Consider the following 15,808-nt stretch of genomic DNA (forward strand, 5'->3'; position numbering starts at 1 on the left):
ACGAAGCCCAGGAATGATTCCGATTCCGGGTGTGACATCTGATCAGGAATGCGGGGTCTATCCCGCCGTGAAACTCTACACATGCTCAAATGCGTGCTGCATCGTTACAAAGCCAAGGAATTATTCCGATTCCGGGCGTGACATCTGACAAGGAATGCGGGTTTTATCGCACTGTGGACCTTGACATATGTCAAAATGCGAAACTCCAGGGCAATTTCTCCCTGTTGCGTCGCACTCTTCAGCCACCACATTCCGTAGCCTCTGTGAAATCCCCAATGTTGCGTAGTACTTCTCGCCTAATTACTTACCATTCCCCCGCGCGGTGTGGGACCCCCTTTCGCAAGACACGTCTTACGCACTTCAGCTGTGCATCGTGGTGTCCACAACCGTATGAGTGCCGGTATGGCTACGTTCTACTTCACAGCTACGGCCACTTTTCATTTTGTCAAGGGGCTTCTCCATCTCTTACGCACCTCAGCTCGGCCCTGTTAGGCTAATGACCACATGAGTCCCTTTATGCTGCGCGGAGAACTACCACGGTATCAATGTCAGGGTCTCGACGGTGACAACGCCGCGCTGTCGAAGCTATTCCAGACGCTGAGCTCCCTGAACCTTCAACCCCCAAGGATGACGTCAACCTTGAATACAATTTGTGCTTACAGTCGCCTCGGTTGAAGAAATGATACATAAGAGACCCACAATGGAAAACGATATACTGCAAGGAGTGCTTCTTTTCTATTGCGTTATATCACATTCAACGCTTCTTACTCAGCAATACGTTTTTCAATTTCATCGGCGTACCGTGTCACGCTGTCCAACGCTATTTGTACACCGTTTCTTTCGACCAATATTTCACGAGTCGAGAACCGTCCCGTGTTGCATAGTGTGCGCATCAATTATACCGGAGAAGCTGGCAAACCAGTGAGTTAGGTTCCCTGTCTTCAGACAATATCAAATGCTATAGCGATTCTGACGGAATACAATAGGGAACCGTTGTCGGGCCGGCCAGCAAGGGTTTTTTATCTCACCTCGCCTTGATTTTGACATCTGGAATGAATGGCTCACAACCGTTTGCGAATCCGCTGTACTTAACTTCCTATGGCCCTGCGATCGATTCGTTGAGTGAAGGATCTCTGTATAGCATGACGTGTAAGATGATTGGCTCCAATGACCATAATCACAACCACTTCCACTTCAAAAATTCCAACCGCATCAATTTTGGAACCACCGAAGCTTTAGGCAACAATGTACCAGAGGACTTGATTGATAAGATTACTATGATTGCAATGGGAGTTATTGTTGCAATTGATACCGTGAAAGATCCATTGTACAAAGGGAAGACGACGGTTATCGCGACGTTGAAACATACGGATTATGACCCATTTGTAAGTCAAGGCTCTTGATGCGAAACATTGATGCGCTATTGACTTTGTCTCCAGACCCGCATGAATGTTTCGTGGATGACGCAACACCACATACCTCCGATCCGTAATATGGAACGCGCACAGGTCCTCTGTGTTATCGGCCGCGAGGTGCAATTCACAGGTCTCATCCGAGATTACGATGTCGACAAGTTTATGTGGGCATGTGAAGTATGTGCTTCTATATTTCCTTGGAGAACATAGCTGACGATGTGTAATCAGGTGAATGCCATCAGTGTCACTAGCGGTCACTCGGCCAATTCCAAGACGTCCCCGAAGGCACCCGGCAAACCAGGCAACGGCAGAACGCCCTCGACGATGTAAGTCGTTTCCCATGCATTGAGCCACTACTCGGAATTGACGTGAGTTACATGCAGGCGACCCAAAGTCACTGCCGGCCTGCAAAGCAGAACGCTGTTATTGAAATCAGACACCGACGTCTCAGCCTCTGTGTCAGGTGAAGGGAGCGGTAGTGCTGCAGAGACAGAGGCGAGTCTAACAATGGAGGTTGCTGCCGAAGCAGTGAAGGCTCCGACTGGGCCGAACAAACGAGCGAGACGGGAATAGACGCACTTCGACCGATCCACAAGACGACTGTCACCACCGATTGCTACACCTTTTGCGTTGCTGTCTTTCTTTGAGTGACGTTCGAACTTTCTGGATTTGGAAGAGATCGTGTTATCTCTTTCGGAGTAACTCTCCAAACGGCCCCCTTTATGCAATATGCAACTCCATTTGGTTGATTCTCATTTGTTCACATATCTTTTACTCCCCAAACCTCAAAAACATTTAAAAAGCCCGATTTAAAGTCTCAAAAAAGTGCTCCTGTATTGCCACTATTTTCTTGATCTTTTGTTTTTTGTACGCTCTGCTATGTGTGTGACAATTCAACTTTATACATTCATTAGCCCCCTACCTTTGAGACTTGATAGTTGAGAGGTTTATGTCTATGTAGACGCTGATCACAGATGAGGTATAAGAGATGGCAACGTGCATTGTTGATAGACATGTTCGGCAGAAAAGCAAGTACCGCGCCATTATCACTAGACAAAACAAAGATGCCATGAGGACATTTTGGTAAAATAGAATCAAAGGTGGGATGCCTAATTGATTTCGCAATTATATTTGTGTTGACGTCGGCTTCATGTGTCTTTGTGCCAAGTGCCTGCTCAATTTCGCGACCCGCATTTTATGGAGGCTGCTCTTGAGCTGAGAGGACTTGAGGGTGTCAGTAGCGTGATATTCCAGGCATATCAACAGCACATGCCGTACTGGCTATTCATCGAAGAATGGATTCCCAGTTAGAACTACAAGTCGGCGCAATAGCTATTCTCGAAACATACCGCTCGATGCCGTCCAATCTGATGAATTGCCCAACTAAACTCCATATGCTCCGCTGTGGTAAACTTTAGGCAGCACGGTGGCGAGTTTCTGCGACTGACCATTACGCATTGGTAGTTATCTGCTGAAGCTATATTCTGTGCCTGGACGCAGCGTCAGACTTGGCACATTATGCAACATCTTCTGCGGTAGAGCGATTGCATTGCAACAGATGCTGTAGACGTACAGTTTGCCGGAGCAATGATAATGTTCTAATACCGCTGAAAGAATCATAATGCCTACTACAACAGGTGGGGAAAAAGAATGTAGAGTACAAACAACAACGGTCAAAGCAAACACGGCACAAGATACAGAAATCGGTTCAGATGTGAGGGGGACAACACGACGATACGTGGGGTTTCATTGCGAATTTAATGATACTAAAGCATCTGCGACGATCTCCCGACATAGCGCAGAGCAAAGACTGTGCGGATTACAATAGCTACGGAATGAAATTCGCCAAGCTTCAAAGCTTTCCCGCCTTCCGTATACAGAAGGTCTCTTATTTCGGGCCATCGCAATCTACGATGGAGTAATCTGTAACCTGCAGGAACACGACGTCAATGCCAATACATCAGCGAGGGCGCGTAGTAACATACCGTGACAATGAAGCGCCGCGTTTCCTCATCTCTCCCGACCAAATTACCGTGCATCCACATTGTCAATCCAGGAATAAACGTCTTCCATTCATAGGGCAGTGGGGTTTGGTGTTCAAAGTGATAATCGATAGCAAAATCCGACGTTTGCTGGCGCTGCGGATGTTGGAGATGAGAAGAACGTCGTGAGCTACGCCAAAGGCAACAGACAGGAGTTTAACGTACTACCGGGTCCCGGTATTCATGTGTAGCGGTGATAATCATATTCCACGGCAGAAAAGCATCGTCACGTGCAACAAAGAGTACTGAAGCCGAACGGCAGATTCCATTGACCGTAGCTCTACCAGCCAGGATGACATACGTCTCTCTAAAGACGCCGATATCGACTTGCGAAGAGGAGCAATGTTGCACGAACGCGGCGTCTGTCTCTATGTCATGTCCAAAGCGTCCATTGAGACTGTACGAATGGGAACATTTGAGCGCATCTTTTGGTGAAACGTAGCCAAGGGCCGTAATGGGGTGCGGAACAGTGTGACCGTCAGAATCGGTAATCATCAGCTCGGCAGCAGTTCGATGCCAACGGAGGAATCCCTGTGTTACTGCTATAGCCTAGAGTGGAGGTCAGCCTATGCAGAAAAATGATGAGTTTTCGACGTACATTCTCAGTGACGGGCAGTGTCGCCGACATCATTAAAGGGTATGACGTCATCTTAAGGCAACCAATGTATCACGTTATAAACAATTGGGGTAATGAAAAGAAGTGAGCTGGATCAGTTTTCAAAGCAAGGCACGCTGATATTCAGAACCAGAGATACTACCTTTATAATCTCACACGGTGACTGCGGTGTATGACTCCGCAGTGTGAGGCGGACGAACACTTCTCACCCTGTTGCGGATCCAGCTGAAACACAATCCTAGGGCGGTGGTCTCGATCATGTTGCTAACGCTGAGGCAGCGCGGTGGCATTGTCGGGGTCCCTATGGACCATTGAATATTCAAGACGCTGCCAAGTTATCAACAAGACACTAGACCAAACGAATGTTGTCTAGGTTGCGGCGACGGCAGTTGAACCCTGTAGGGAGCTATTATGCATGATATCAGCGCGGAGCAAATGATACGGAGTGATCTTTTCAAATGCCCTGAGGGTTCAACGTGGGTCCATGTAATACAACACCCTAATTTGGAGATGACGCCGAAGGATCAATTAAGCCAGTGAAACGTGATGTCAAGGAACTTTTGCTCAATGGCCACGCCGTCCCAACTTCGCGCTTCGACGTACCCCTAGAGATCCACAGGTTCAATAAACCATTGGCACTCTCGATGGTATAAATAGTGCCAAAGCAATATGCCAATCCTGGAATGACAGAGACGCATTGCATCGCTTCACATTGTTACGTCCAGTCTTTTTACCATTCTCATTTTTCACACACCTGCTATCCTTTGTGCGTTTTGACTATACTCTGTCTCTTCCACATCTCGCGATATAAGTGATATTTCTCTACCATGGCGTCTGCGATCGTAATCCATCCTATCCAAGCGCAATTCACCGGGCGTATAGGAAATGAGGTGAATCCATTCAGCATCCAATGAGGCTGTTTTGCTGATCGTCTTTCGCCGATTTCAGATTCGCAACCTCCGGCAAAACGACAGCGGCTTCACAACATTCAGCGCAAAGATATCCATACCTGGCGCGACAAAGAATGCTGCAGCGATCGTTGACGTGGAATTGACGACACTATTGAAATATAACATTGACATGAATGTGGGTGATCTTTACACGATCAGTTGTAAATTCATTGCCTCCAATACGCCACGCAACGATACTCTGCACTTCTGCAAAGACAGTTGCGTCAAGTTGCTCAGCGCAGAAGAAAGCGGATCGACTTTCGACAACAATGCAATGGGCAGAATCAGTATGGTAGCCTTAGGTACCGTCGTTGCGAAAGAAATTCTACCAAACCCAGAAAACGAGTCTGAGGTCTCGGTCGTGCTGACAGTGAAAGCGGTGGATATTGATCCAGTCGTTAGTCATTTCTTCCCCATACACATAGCATTGAGAACTTACACTGTGCCACGATCAGAGTCGAAGCCCGGTCACATGGATCAGTAGGCATTATGTTGGAACGGTCTCCGGCACGACGACACTCGACCAAGATTGCGCAATCGGAACCGAAGTTGAATTAGCTGGGATGGTCATAGGCTATGACCCAGCCACCTTCACGTGGATATTGAAGGTACATAAAATATTTTAAACTGCCATATTTTGCAGCGTTTCTGACATCATTCAATATAGGCGTACTCAATGACGGTATTCGGCGCCACCATTCCCACTGGGGTCCCTGCATGGAAACAAACGGCGACAGAGACCGCCACGTTAGTATTGCTGTCATCAAAGCAAATCGAGAAGATGATAGGAATTTCTGCACTGACCAAAGTTCTGAATGACAGCGTTGACCGGTTCCAAAAGTTCAATGGATCTGCGCGCCGTCGTTGCCAGCCTCGCTGCTGTCGTCATATGAATGCGCGCCAGAGCAAAATTCGCAACAGATTTGCCGCATGGATGGCTTGCAATCGAATGAAACTGACGTCAGGTAAAGCCGTGGTACGAAGAAGCTCCATGATCTGAAGCATCGGGGTTGGAGAATCCACGGAAGTTGATGTGAACTGGGTGTGGATCGTTGTGTATGACCTCACTGTATACATGTTTCCCTTTGTAGCAGTCGATCTGAATTTCGTGTATCCAGCGAGACATTGAAGAACTGTTTGCGCGGAGGTTACTCTGTTTTGTTGTACATCTTGGCATTGCACTCTGTAACTTGCGCCCGCTGACCGCAATCCACACTATCCGGTTTTGTAGTCAGCCTTGCTCATTCGCGCCTCGCAGCATTGAACATTTGTTCGTGTCACATTGCGACTATGAGATTAGCACATGATTCGCGTCTCGCAGCATTCAACATACGTCGGTGTCACATTGGGAAAATCAGTACATAACCGGACAGTATGTTGACGCCAGTTCTGTGACACCTCATGCGAATAGATCATTGGAAGGCACAAAATTGTCAATATCGATGGGTTAGGATAGTGGAACTACCGACATTGATGAGAAGCATAAAAGGGGTCTCGGTAACGTACATGCTTGGTCTCGCCCCTAGCGTACTGCCATAGAATAAAGCTCCAACAGCTGAATCATGATACTGAGACTCACTTCCTATCGTGATTGATGTTTAAGCTGCGACTCAATAACATCGGTGTGATACCACTGTTCGAGATGCGCGTCGCCGTAGCGAGGCGCGGCTCCATGCTGCCACGGTCGATGGAGTCGTCGACAGAAGATTACGACGGAATGAGAGGATTGCACAATGGGGAGCGGTCATTGTCAAGGGTTCAGAATGGTTGCGGCAGCGAGCAATGCACCCACAGTCCTCAATGTCACCGAAACGAGCATGAACTCGCAATAAGGGCTTTGGCTTCCGCACTCGCAGCAGAAGGCTCAGTGCTTCACAATGTCGCAACTGTCCTCTACTCTCCAGTTTGGTTACGAAACTAGAATGGGTCCTGCCGAATTCGTGTTGGGAAGACCCTGCCATTTTGAGAATACCAGCTTAAGCTTCCGCGTCATTAGGTGAGTGTTCCGTATGATATAAGAATGATACGATTATCAGTAACATTGGATAGTCTTCATCGATGATTTTGGACCCATTTTTACGAGCATCTGTGGAATCAAATCAGAAAAAGCTGCGACTTCACACGGGATAAGTTATGCCTTGCATAGCAGTCAGGCGCACGAAAGAGAACCACGAAACGATACTTCTGAAAAAATTCAAAAACGAGATCCCTTACAACATAGGGGAGTGTAACAATATTTGCGAACACTGCGGGGCAGCTCATTGGCTGAAGGAAAAGGTGGCTGCAAAGGGTATCACATCTCCAGCCCACTATTCAATGTGTTGTCGCGGTGGCCAGGTCGAGCTGCCTCAGCACTATTTCAATTTCCCACCAGTCCCCGAATTTCTGCAAGATTTGTTAACGGAGGATGATGCAGGTAAATCAGATCTTCCCTATCTGGCTATGAGAAGCTGACGTTTTGCATAGTGAGTCGGCGGTTTAGAGATAACATTCGGGCCTATAATAATGGATTGAGCTTTACCTCTCTGGGAACCGAGATTGATCATTCGGTTAATGGGCCGTACGGCGTCCGATGCTTCAAAATGAAAGGCCAATTAGTACACAAAATGGGCACCATTCTTCCAGCTGATGGCAAGGAGGCCGCTTTCGCACAAATATATGTGATGGGCCCTGAATTGGAAGACGAGGCGGGTCACCGCGTTAACATGACGGGTGTGGAAGGACTTGACGTTAATATAATGAAAGCATTGCAGGATTTTATGGACGAATATAATCCTTACGCAAAACAGTTCCGGTCAGCGTACAAAATATGGAAGCGGGACGATACGGTGACAATCAGATTGAAAACGATCCCACCTACAGCTCATATGACGGCAAACCACGACATTCAAACGTATGCGCGTCCTTTGACTTCAGAGGTGGCAATGGTCGTCGGCAACGACAGTGATATTGGCGGTGGCGAGAGAGATATCATTCTCACTTCAAATGAGCGCGGTTGGGAAAGAATCTCTGACCTTCACACAGGATATCTACCCCTACGTTATCCAGTTTTATTCCCCTATGGTCAAGCTGGATACGACAGTTACTATTGGGTTCCCAGTGAAAACAGTGAGTTTTGTTGACCTAACGTATAAAGGAGGAAAACTGATTTGGTGCTACAGATGATGGAGCTACAGTTTCTTCTCTGGCGTGGTTTGCTTACCTATTGTTCCGTCGAGAGGGAGAATTCCCGAACATTTTGGCGTCGCGGTTGCTGTTTCAAGAATTTTGCACCGATATGTATGCTTGCGTCGAACATAGCCACATGATGTACTTTCGGACGCATCAAGAAGAAATTAGGTCAGAATTGTACACTGGGGCGGTTGAAGCATTGGGGCGGAATGATTTTACCATTGGGCGGCGTGTTATACTGCCGGCCTCCCATATCGGTAGTCCTAGAGCAATGGTGCAATTATACCACGACGCAATGGCCTTGGTACGACACTTCGGCCAACCGAGTTTTTTTATTACCATGACGGCAAACGACTTTTGGCCTGAAATCCAGGCAGAACTGCAATACGGCCAATCAGCAACGGATCGTCCAGACATCATGACAAGAGTGTTCGAAATGAGGTTGGCCGAATTGTTGAGGGATGTTAACAAAATGGGACAACTTGGTGATTGTATCTCGCACCTCTCGACGATTGAATTCCAGAACAGAGGAAGACCTCACTGCCATTTTATCCCTATCATGACGCGGGAATCAACGCCTCGGACCCCAGACGCTGTAGATCTTATCGTACGGGCGGAAATACCAGATAAGGAAACGGAGCCTCTGCTGTATGAGGTGGTAACGAAGTTCATGTTGCACGGGCCGTGCAAAAGTGGTAGCGCATGTTGGATTGACGGCGCCTGTCGTTTCAATTATCCGAAAGACTTTGCGGAGACGACAGTGATGACGGATGACACTTATCCAACGTACCAACGGCGCGACAACGGTGTGACCTGCGTGAAGAACAGGTATACCTATACTAATCGTGATGTGGCGCCGTACAATGCGTATCTTTTATTGAAATATAACTGTCATATCAACGTTGAAGTCGCGGTTAGCTTCAATGCTTTGAAGTACCTATACAAGTACATAACAAAAGGACACGACCGTGCGGCATTGTCCTTGGTTGCGGAGAATGAATTGGATACCTTTGTAGATGGGAGAAGTTTGACGGGTACGGAAGGTACGAAGAATGATTTAATCTTTTATGCGGACCTTAATAACACGTTTTTGTCTCCAGCGTGCTGGCGACTATTTCAATTCGTCATGTCGACGCGGTATCCAGCTGTGCAACGATTGATCCTACATATGCCAGGACAAAATCCATTATACTTCACGACGAACGCTGCGCTGAGGCGGCAAATCGAGTCTGGTTGAGCCGAAAGAACGATGTTAACCGAGTTTTTCCGACTCTGCGACGAAGACTACATAATCCACAAAGAAAAGAATGCGAATATCATCGCAGTTGGCGCGAAGAAAGTAGAAATCGCAGTTTGCAGCCTGAGATATCCGCAGATGGTAGAATTTTTTGGTTGGAAAAAGACTACGAACACCTGGAAAGAGAGGACAAATAAGTCGAAGACGATCCCCCGAATATTTTTTGCTTGCATGTCACAAGGTGACAGGTATTTCCTTTGCCTTTTGTTGTTCAACGTCGCGGGACCAAGATCGTTTGAAGACCTCAGGACGGTAGAAGGCGTTTTGTACGAAACATTTAACCAGGCGGCCGCTGCTCGCGGTTTATTGCTGAATGACGACCACTACGAGGCGACTTTAAAGGAATGCGCTCTGACTCATGGGGGTTTCCAACTGCAATCAATGTTCTGCCTTATATTAAAACACAGCCCGCCAAGTGATCCGTACCGGCTGTGGCAATTGTTTCAAAAAGAGTTGTCAGACGACTGCGCGTATGCAATAAAGAAGGTTGACAGAGACTCTGAGCCTACAGCTGAAATGATCACATGCTTGGGCCTCTACCGTTTGGGGGTAGCTTTAGAAGAAGTCGGTCTCACATTAGGGGATGTGTCATTGCCGAAGCCAGATTTGTCGTTATTGGCGGGTTATGGAACATTGGTTGGGGGATCAGATGACGATCTCTTCACTCCGGAGGCAAGCATGTCTTATTTAGAAGTCTGCGTCAAAAAGATGAACAAGGAGCAACGTGTGATTTTCTGCGCTTTTAAGGATGCTGTTGTCAATAACTTGGGGGAATTGTTTTATTTGGATGGCCCCGGCGGGACAGGCAAAACTTTTGTACTGAATGTGATCCTACATTATTGTAATGCTCTGGAAAGAACGGCGGTGGCGGTGGCATCTTCGGGGATCGCGGCGTTACTATTGTACAGAGGCACTACGGCCCATTCCGGATTGAAAATCCCATTGAATGCTGATGAAGACTCAAGGTGTAGGTTGACGGAGAGGAACACAGCGGGCGTGAGGATGATGCAGCGTGAAGTTTTGATCTGGGACGAAGTGGCAATGCAGAACAAATACGACATTCAGTGCGTGGACCAATCATTACGTGAATTACGAGGCGTCAATTCCCCATTTGGCGGCATCAATGTCCTCTTTTCTGGAGACTTCCGCCAGACACTGCCTGTCATCCCGCGTTCGACGATTGCACAGCAGGCGGCGGCGTCGTTCAAGCGTTCGTATTTGTGGCCGTTGGTCAATCAGTTTGCGTTAGTGACAAATGTGCGGTTGATGGGTAACGAGGACGAGCGTACAGAAAGACACGATCAGCAACAGAGATATGCGGATTGGTTACTTAAGCTGGGATCTGGAGAACTGCAGGACGCAACGGATGCGATGGTCGATGTGGCAGCGGTCGATGTTCATTGTGTTCCTCCGACGGCTCTGTTCTCAAAGGAATTGGCCAACACCCTCTACAGTGACGCCGCGGCTATGGCATTGAGGAAGGATTGGAGGCGTTTGGCTGAATATTATGCGGAAAGGTGCATCATCACTCCTCTCAACAAATCAGGGACATCGATCAACGGGGATCTGCTTGAGATGATTGAGGGAGAAGACTTTATTGCCGAATCCATAGATGAGAACGATCCCTCCACGACATGCGAACCTCTGACGCCGGAAACGCTGAACGCATTGAACGTTGCCAATTTTCCTTCTCACTCGATGCGGCTCAAGCCAGGAATGCCTATTATTTTATTACGTAATCTCAATTTAAAGCAAGGATTATGTAATGGAACGAGGTTATTGATAACTCACGTCAAGAAAACTTTTTTGACATGCCACATTATGAACGGTCCTAAGCAAGGAATAGAAGTGATGGTACCCCGTATCACGTTGCATCACGATGGCGACCATAACTGTCCTCTAGCGTTCTATAGATTTCAGTATCCTATTGCCGCGGCATTTGCGATGACTATAAACAAATCACAAGGGCAGAGTTTGAAGGAATTTACGATATTCTTACCAAGTCCTGTCTTTTCGCATGGACAGCTTTATGTCGCGTTGGCGCGGTGCACGTCGGTCGACAAAATCGCATTGTGTATGTCGAAAGAAACATTTACAAGACAAACACGGAACATCGTATTTAAGGCTATCTTAGTTGAATGACTCAGCAGTGACTTAATGTTATTTAGAATGTCTACAAAGTATGGTGAGCAGCTTGAGCTGAGGGAATGCATTGTAGCGTCTGATCAGTATTTGAGTGCTTATACCGTGAAAGTGGACGTCCGTGAAGTGTAGACCTGGGAATTGTAGATACGTTAAGTAGTTCGTGGTGATGTATAGAGCGCAAAGGAGAAAGCATTCTAATATCATGCGCGCCTTCAGGCTGCATTTTCCGGGCTTCCTTCTGCGGCTGAGCTGTGTGCAGGATATTGAAATATCGGAATGATGCCGTTGTAGATGATTTATGCTTCAGCAAAGAGCTGAATATCATACAGATGAAACATGACTAAGAACTGCATTGCACGGTACAAGGGTCAACATCCGTTGAGTTCACTGAGAGAGAACACGCCATACAACTAGGTTTAGACATTGACGTAGCATGGAGGAAGCACAATTCGTTGATGTTGTGAAAGTGTGAAACCGTGGTCTCAGGTTCGCAGCGACGCTATGTCAAACATGAATTGCTCAGTATCTGCATCATCTTGGAACGTTTAGCAATTGGATTGGACTGTGACTAATAGGACATGAGGAGGTCCCCGTCGTTGATGTTTGATATTGACGTAGAAGTGAGTAGACCCGTTGGTGGAGACTAACTGATACGAGTTGTTTCTGGGATTATTTGCAACAGGTGGCTCTACGACCGTGACAGTGCATGGTCCGATGTTGTTATACTGGCAATGGCAGTACAAAATTGTAAGTAATGCTATCTCGGAAGAATGGAGACGGAGCACATACCGACGGCTGATGCGTTTCGTTCATCTATGCTGTAATGATATCAGTTTTGGTTCGCGGAATGGGGATTGCAAGCTGTGGTTGTCTGGGTGTATTGCAATGGTAGGTGCAGGCAATTTCGCAATTCGATTGTGGGTGGGAAGAATGCGGCTTCGAAGCAGAACGAGTGCTTATAAATCTCTACAGTGGTTGGGTTGCGATTGATATACTGATGTTGTATAAGCCGCACGTATCCGCGGCGCGGCAATGGGTGTGCAAGGAATGCATTAATGAACGATTCACGAGGCAGTAGGAAGACTGACAGAATGAAACCAACGGTTGTCAACGCCGAGGAGGGGCCTGAGAGAGGCAGTGGATTTGCGAAAACGACATCAATTAACAGCGGTGTAGATGACGTGGAGGTGGTAGCCGTGGCGTTGCTCGCGCTCGAAGGTTCATCGCAATGGGGCCTTACGTCGGCGAGGGGGTGTTAGGGTCGACACATGGCTCAAGGGTCCGGCGTGCTGCCGTCGCGACTACCAAGAACAATGTCGAGGTTCACGTATTGGCGTGCAGGGCTGGATAAGCAACATAGAAAAGCGGACGGAGTATTTAGAGCGGGACTGACCATCATATGAGGAGTGCTGCATCATCTATAACACGAGACCGGTGGAACGTAACTTTTGTCACTGTCTGATTCCTTCATAAATATCACCTCAGTTAGCAGCATGGAGAACGGAGAAGGCACTGAAAGACTACCTATGAGGCACGCTGGCATCTTCCGCGTCATGGATACTGTCAGTTGGTCATCTCGAATTTGATCAACCATGGAGAATGGCGTTGCTGACGTTGCGTTTATAACACTTTGTTGCTCCATTAGGATATATGGCGTGGCGAGGATTTCGAAGCGGTGGATTATACTCCGACGACGATGGTGATGAATAAAGATTTCGATTGCGCCGAGGTAAAAGTCTTGAAATCCTCCATTGGGAATTGCTTGCAGGCACGTCGTAGCTACATGATCGAAGGTCCTGTGGTGACAAAGGGCGGAGGCGAATGTGTCATTTTTCCAGACGAGAGAAACGTGGCTGAAGTCGTGTTAGTAGACAACACAACATGTGCGAATCCGAAGAGGGTCATCGTCTCAGCGCGGGGTGAAATCTTTGATCGCATAGATCGTTGGTCTTTCAATGACGTGTTAGTGTTTGCGAGGCATCGGGAGTGGGACAAAGTGGTCAGTGTTTTGGATTTGGGGATTGATCTGATACTGACAGTGTTGCCCTTCAGGATGAGCAATGGGTCGAATTCAATGGCATGTATGCCTGCCGTAGAGGGACAATTGCGGACGGCGACGAGACAGTGCTTCGTGTTGGCAACGTCATGGATTTCATGGGGAAGATCAAAGGTTTCAATGACCCCATGAACGCGTGGTACATTGAGGTCAGCTGTTCGTAAAAATGAGCCGGGGCAAGGGAATACTGATGATGTATGGTCCATTCAGGTGACTGAAGTTTTGTTGGTTCGAGGAGTGCAACGGGTTGTCGGTCGGTAAAGGAATGTCGTGTAATCATGAATATAGCTTTGTGTTGCTGAGTAAGAGGGAGATTAGATTGCGAAGTTCGACGGCAGGGAGTTATAGGCGGGAGAACGTGAAATGTGGAGGATGTGCATGTTGTGGTGCATTGGTGCGGTCTTTCGGGCATGATGGTGAAGCGCTGCGTCACGTTCGGCAAAGGAGCTGGGTGTGACGTGCATGTGTAGTTAAGACGCGCGTACATGTAACAGTATTTTTCAAGAATATAGGGATGTGCGTTGTGTTGTAATACATTTTGCATGATAAGTATTATGACAACATGGGCAACCCGTTGACGATGGGGGCGGCCCGCCGCCCCTGATGTTCTAGTTCTTCATAGTAGAATTTATGGATTTTCTATCACCATCTTTATGGCGTCAAATTTTTTCCTTGTGTACTTCTGTACATCCAGGAAATTTTTCACAGCTGCCTTGAATCTTTTCCTTTAGTACTTCTGTACACCTAGGGAATCATTCACACCAGAAAATCCAACATACTTCCTACTTCAAAATTGTTTTCAGATAGTCTGACTTTTATCCTTTGAATCATTATGCTGACATCAGATAACCTTTCATTTACAGATGGGAAAGAACTCTTCTCAGCTTGATTCTTTAGCCCCAAAGCAGGCTGAGAAGCGCCTAAGAAAGAAAGAACAACATAACCAGCTTTGCAGGGCCATTGTCCAAGAGCAACACGGTACCCCAAGTACAGCCAAAGTCCTTCGTATCCATCCTAACCGTCCTGATCTCCAAGAACGTATTATTGATCATGGTCATGTTATCCTTGTTGATGCACTCACCAGGGAATTCATTACATCTATTTATACACTTCACAACAATGACAACACCAACAAGCATCTCAGAGCCAAATTTGATTGGGCTGTACAAATCTTATATCATCATGGCCTTGCACATAAGCAGTGTGATATCAATAAAGCCCAAGAAGCTTTAGGTGATGCAAAGAGTGGTGAGATGTATCCTACCGGCTCTCGTGGTGGGACAGATAAAGGAAAGTCTGGTGGTAAGCTGATTTATCTTGAATCCTTTTATACCTTACTAAATTTGTGCTCTTTCAGGTCCATATGTATTAAATGAGTGGACTTGGAGCAATCCCCAGCTCATCAAGCAAGACATTGACCGCGTGAAACTTATGCCTTCCATTGAAAAATTTATCTCAGAACTCTTTTTGTATCTTGTTCTCTCTGAATTCAAAGCAAACCTCAAGCTTGCACAAGAGTAGGGTATCTCCTCGGCATCTCCAACTTTCTTCAATACACTTGACCAATCCAGCTGTGGTGCCAACCTTGTAATCACTTGAGACAAATTTGCCAATGAATCACATTCAGACCCCCATGCATCTGGATGTGCTATTGGACTTTTTTGTCTCATGGAACGTGATTCAGGTAGAGTCATATACCCCAAAGTAGCCAGCTCATCTCCACCATACCACATCAAGGGAGCTTAATTTCATCTCAACAACTACAACACAAAAATATGTTTAAGCCACCACCCCAAAGTGGTTGTGTGGAATACAAAGATGCATCATCATAGCTCACATTCTCAAACTTTTCATTCCTCTGGAAAACCAGTGACACCCAAAAAGACCAATTGGACTAATTTTGGCTCTTCAATTCAAGTCTCACAAACCATTGTTGATTGAATTTGGTGTATGCGCAAGAAACAAGCTGGTACGAGCAATAAGAGTTGGAATGATTCCAAAATTAAGTGTGTAAACAACTATGAAGATTAGATCAATAAAAGGTTGACTGCTCTCAAGGTCAAGAAAAAGCTCAACCCTCTTATTGAAGCGCAGATACAGGCTAGTCTTGCTAGTC

The 15,808-nt window shown here is 46.9% G+C and overlaps 5 protein-coding genes across 5 annotated transcripts; 4 read left to right on the forward strand and 1 right to left on the reverse strand.

Annotated features, from left to right (window-relative positions):
• Positions 1–1,052: 1,052 nt before the first annotated feature.
• MELLADRAFT_84300 (uncharacterized protein) lies at positions 1,053–1,988 on the forward strand (the record flags this gene model as incomplete). The annotated part of the gene is made up of 4 exons (XM_007407683.1): positions 1,053–1,385; positions 1,440–1,592; positions 1,644–1,741; positions 1,799–1,988. 4 exons carry the CDS (start codon positions 1,053–1,055, stop codon positions 1,986–1,988), a joined length of 774 nt encoding a protein of 257 aa, XP_007407745.1.
• A 1,315-nt stretch (positions 1,989–3,303) lies between these two features.
• Positions 3,304–4,106, reverse strand: MELLADRAFT_104600 (uncharacterized protein; the record flags this gene model as incomplete). The annotated part of the gene is made up of 4 exons (XM_007407886.1): positions 3,304–3,345; positions 3,401–3,553; positions 3,623–4,006; positions 4,056–4,106. The coding sequence occupies 4 exons, from the start codon at positions 4,104–4,106 to the stop codon at positions 3,304–3,306; spliced, it is 630 nt and encodes a 209-aa protein (XP_007407948.1).
• A 794-nt stretch (positions 4,107–4,900) lies between these two features.
• Positions 4,901–6,474, forward strand: MELLADRAFT_104601 (uncharacterized protein; the record flags this gene model as incomplete). The annotated part of the gene is made up of 5 exons (XM_007407684.1): positions 4,901–4,963; positions 5,022–5,420; positions 5,479–5,631; positions 5,691–5,770; positions 6,345–6,474. The coding sequence occupies 5 exons, from the start codon at positions 4,901–4,903 to the stop codon at positions 6,472–6,474; spliced, it is 825 nt and encodes a 274-aa protein (XP_007407746.1).
• Positions 6,475–7,156: 682 nt separating this feature from the next.
• On the forward strand, positions 7,157–8,145 carry MELLADRAFT_104602 (uncharacterized protein; the record flags this gene model as incomplete). Its single annotated transcript, XM_007407685.1, has 2 exons — positions 7,157–7,439; positions 7,490–8,145. 2 exons carry the CDS (start codon positions 7,157–7,159, stop codon positions 8,143–8,145), a joined length of 939 nt encoding a protein of 312 aa, XP_007407747.1.
• Positions 8,146–12,727: 4,582 nt separating this feature from the next.
• Positions 12,728–15,438, forward strand: MELLADRAFT_104603 (uncharacterized protein; the record flags this gene model as incomplete). The annotated part of the gene is made up of 6 exons (XM_007407686.1): positions 12,728–12,854; positions 13,122–13,198; positions 13,282–13,461; positions 13,913–14,086; positions 14,556–14,994; positions 15,320–15,438. The coding sequence occupies 6 exons, from the start codon at positions 12,728–12,730 to the stop codon at positions 15,436–15,438; spliced, it is 1,116 nt and encodes a 371-aa protein (XP_007407748.1).
• Positions 15,439–15,808: the final 370 nt, after the last annotated feature.

The sequence above is a fragment of the Melampsora larici-populina genome, assembly GCF_000204055.1.
Source record: "Melampsora larici-populina 98AG31 unplaced genomic scaffold MELLAscaffold_10, whole genome shotgun sequence".
In the NCBI taxonomy this organism is placed as follows: domain Eukaryota; kingdom Fungi; phylum Basidiomycota; class Pucciniomycetes; order Pucciniales; family Melampsoraceae; genus Melampsora; species Melampsora laricis-populina.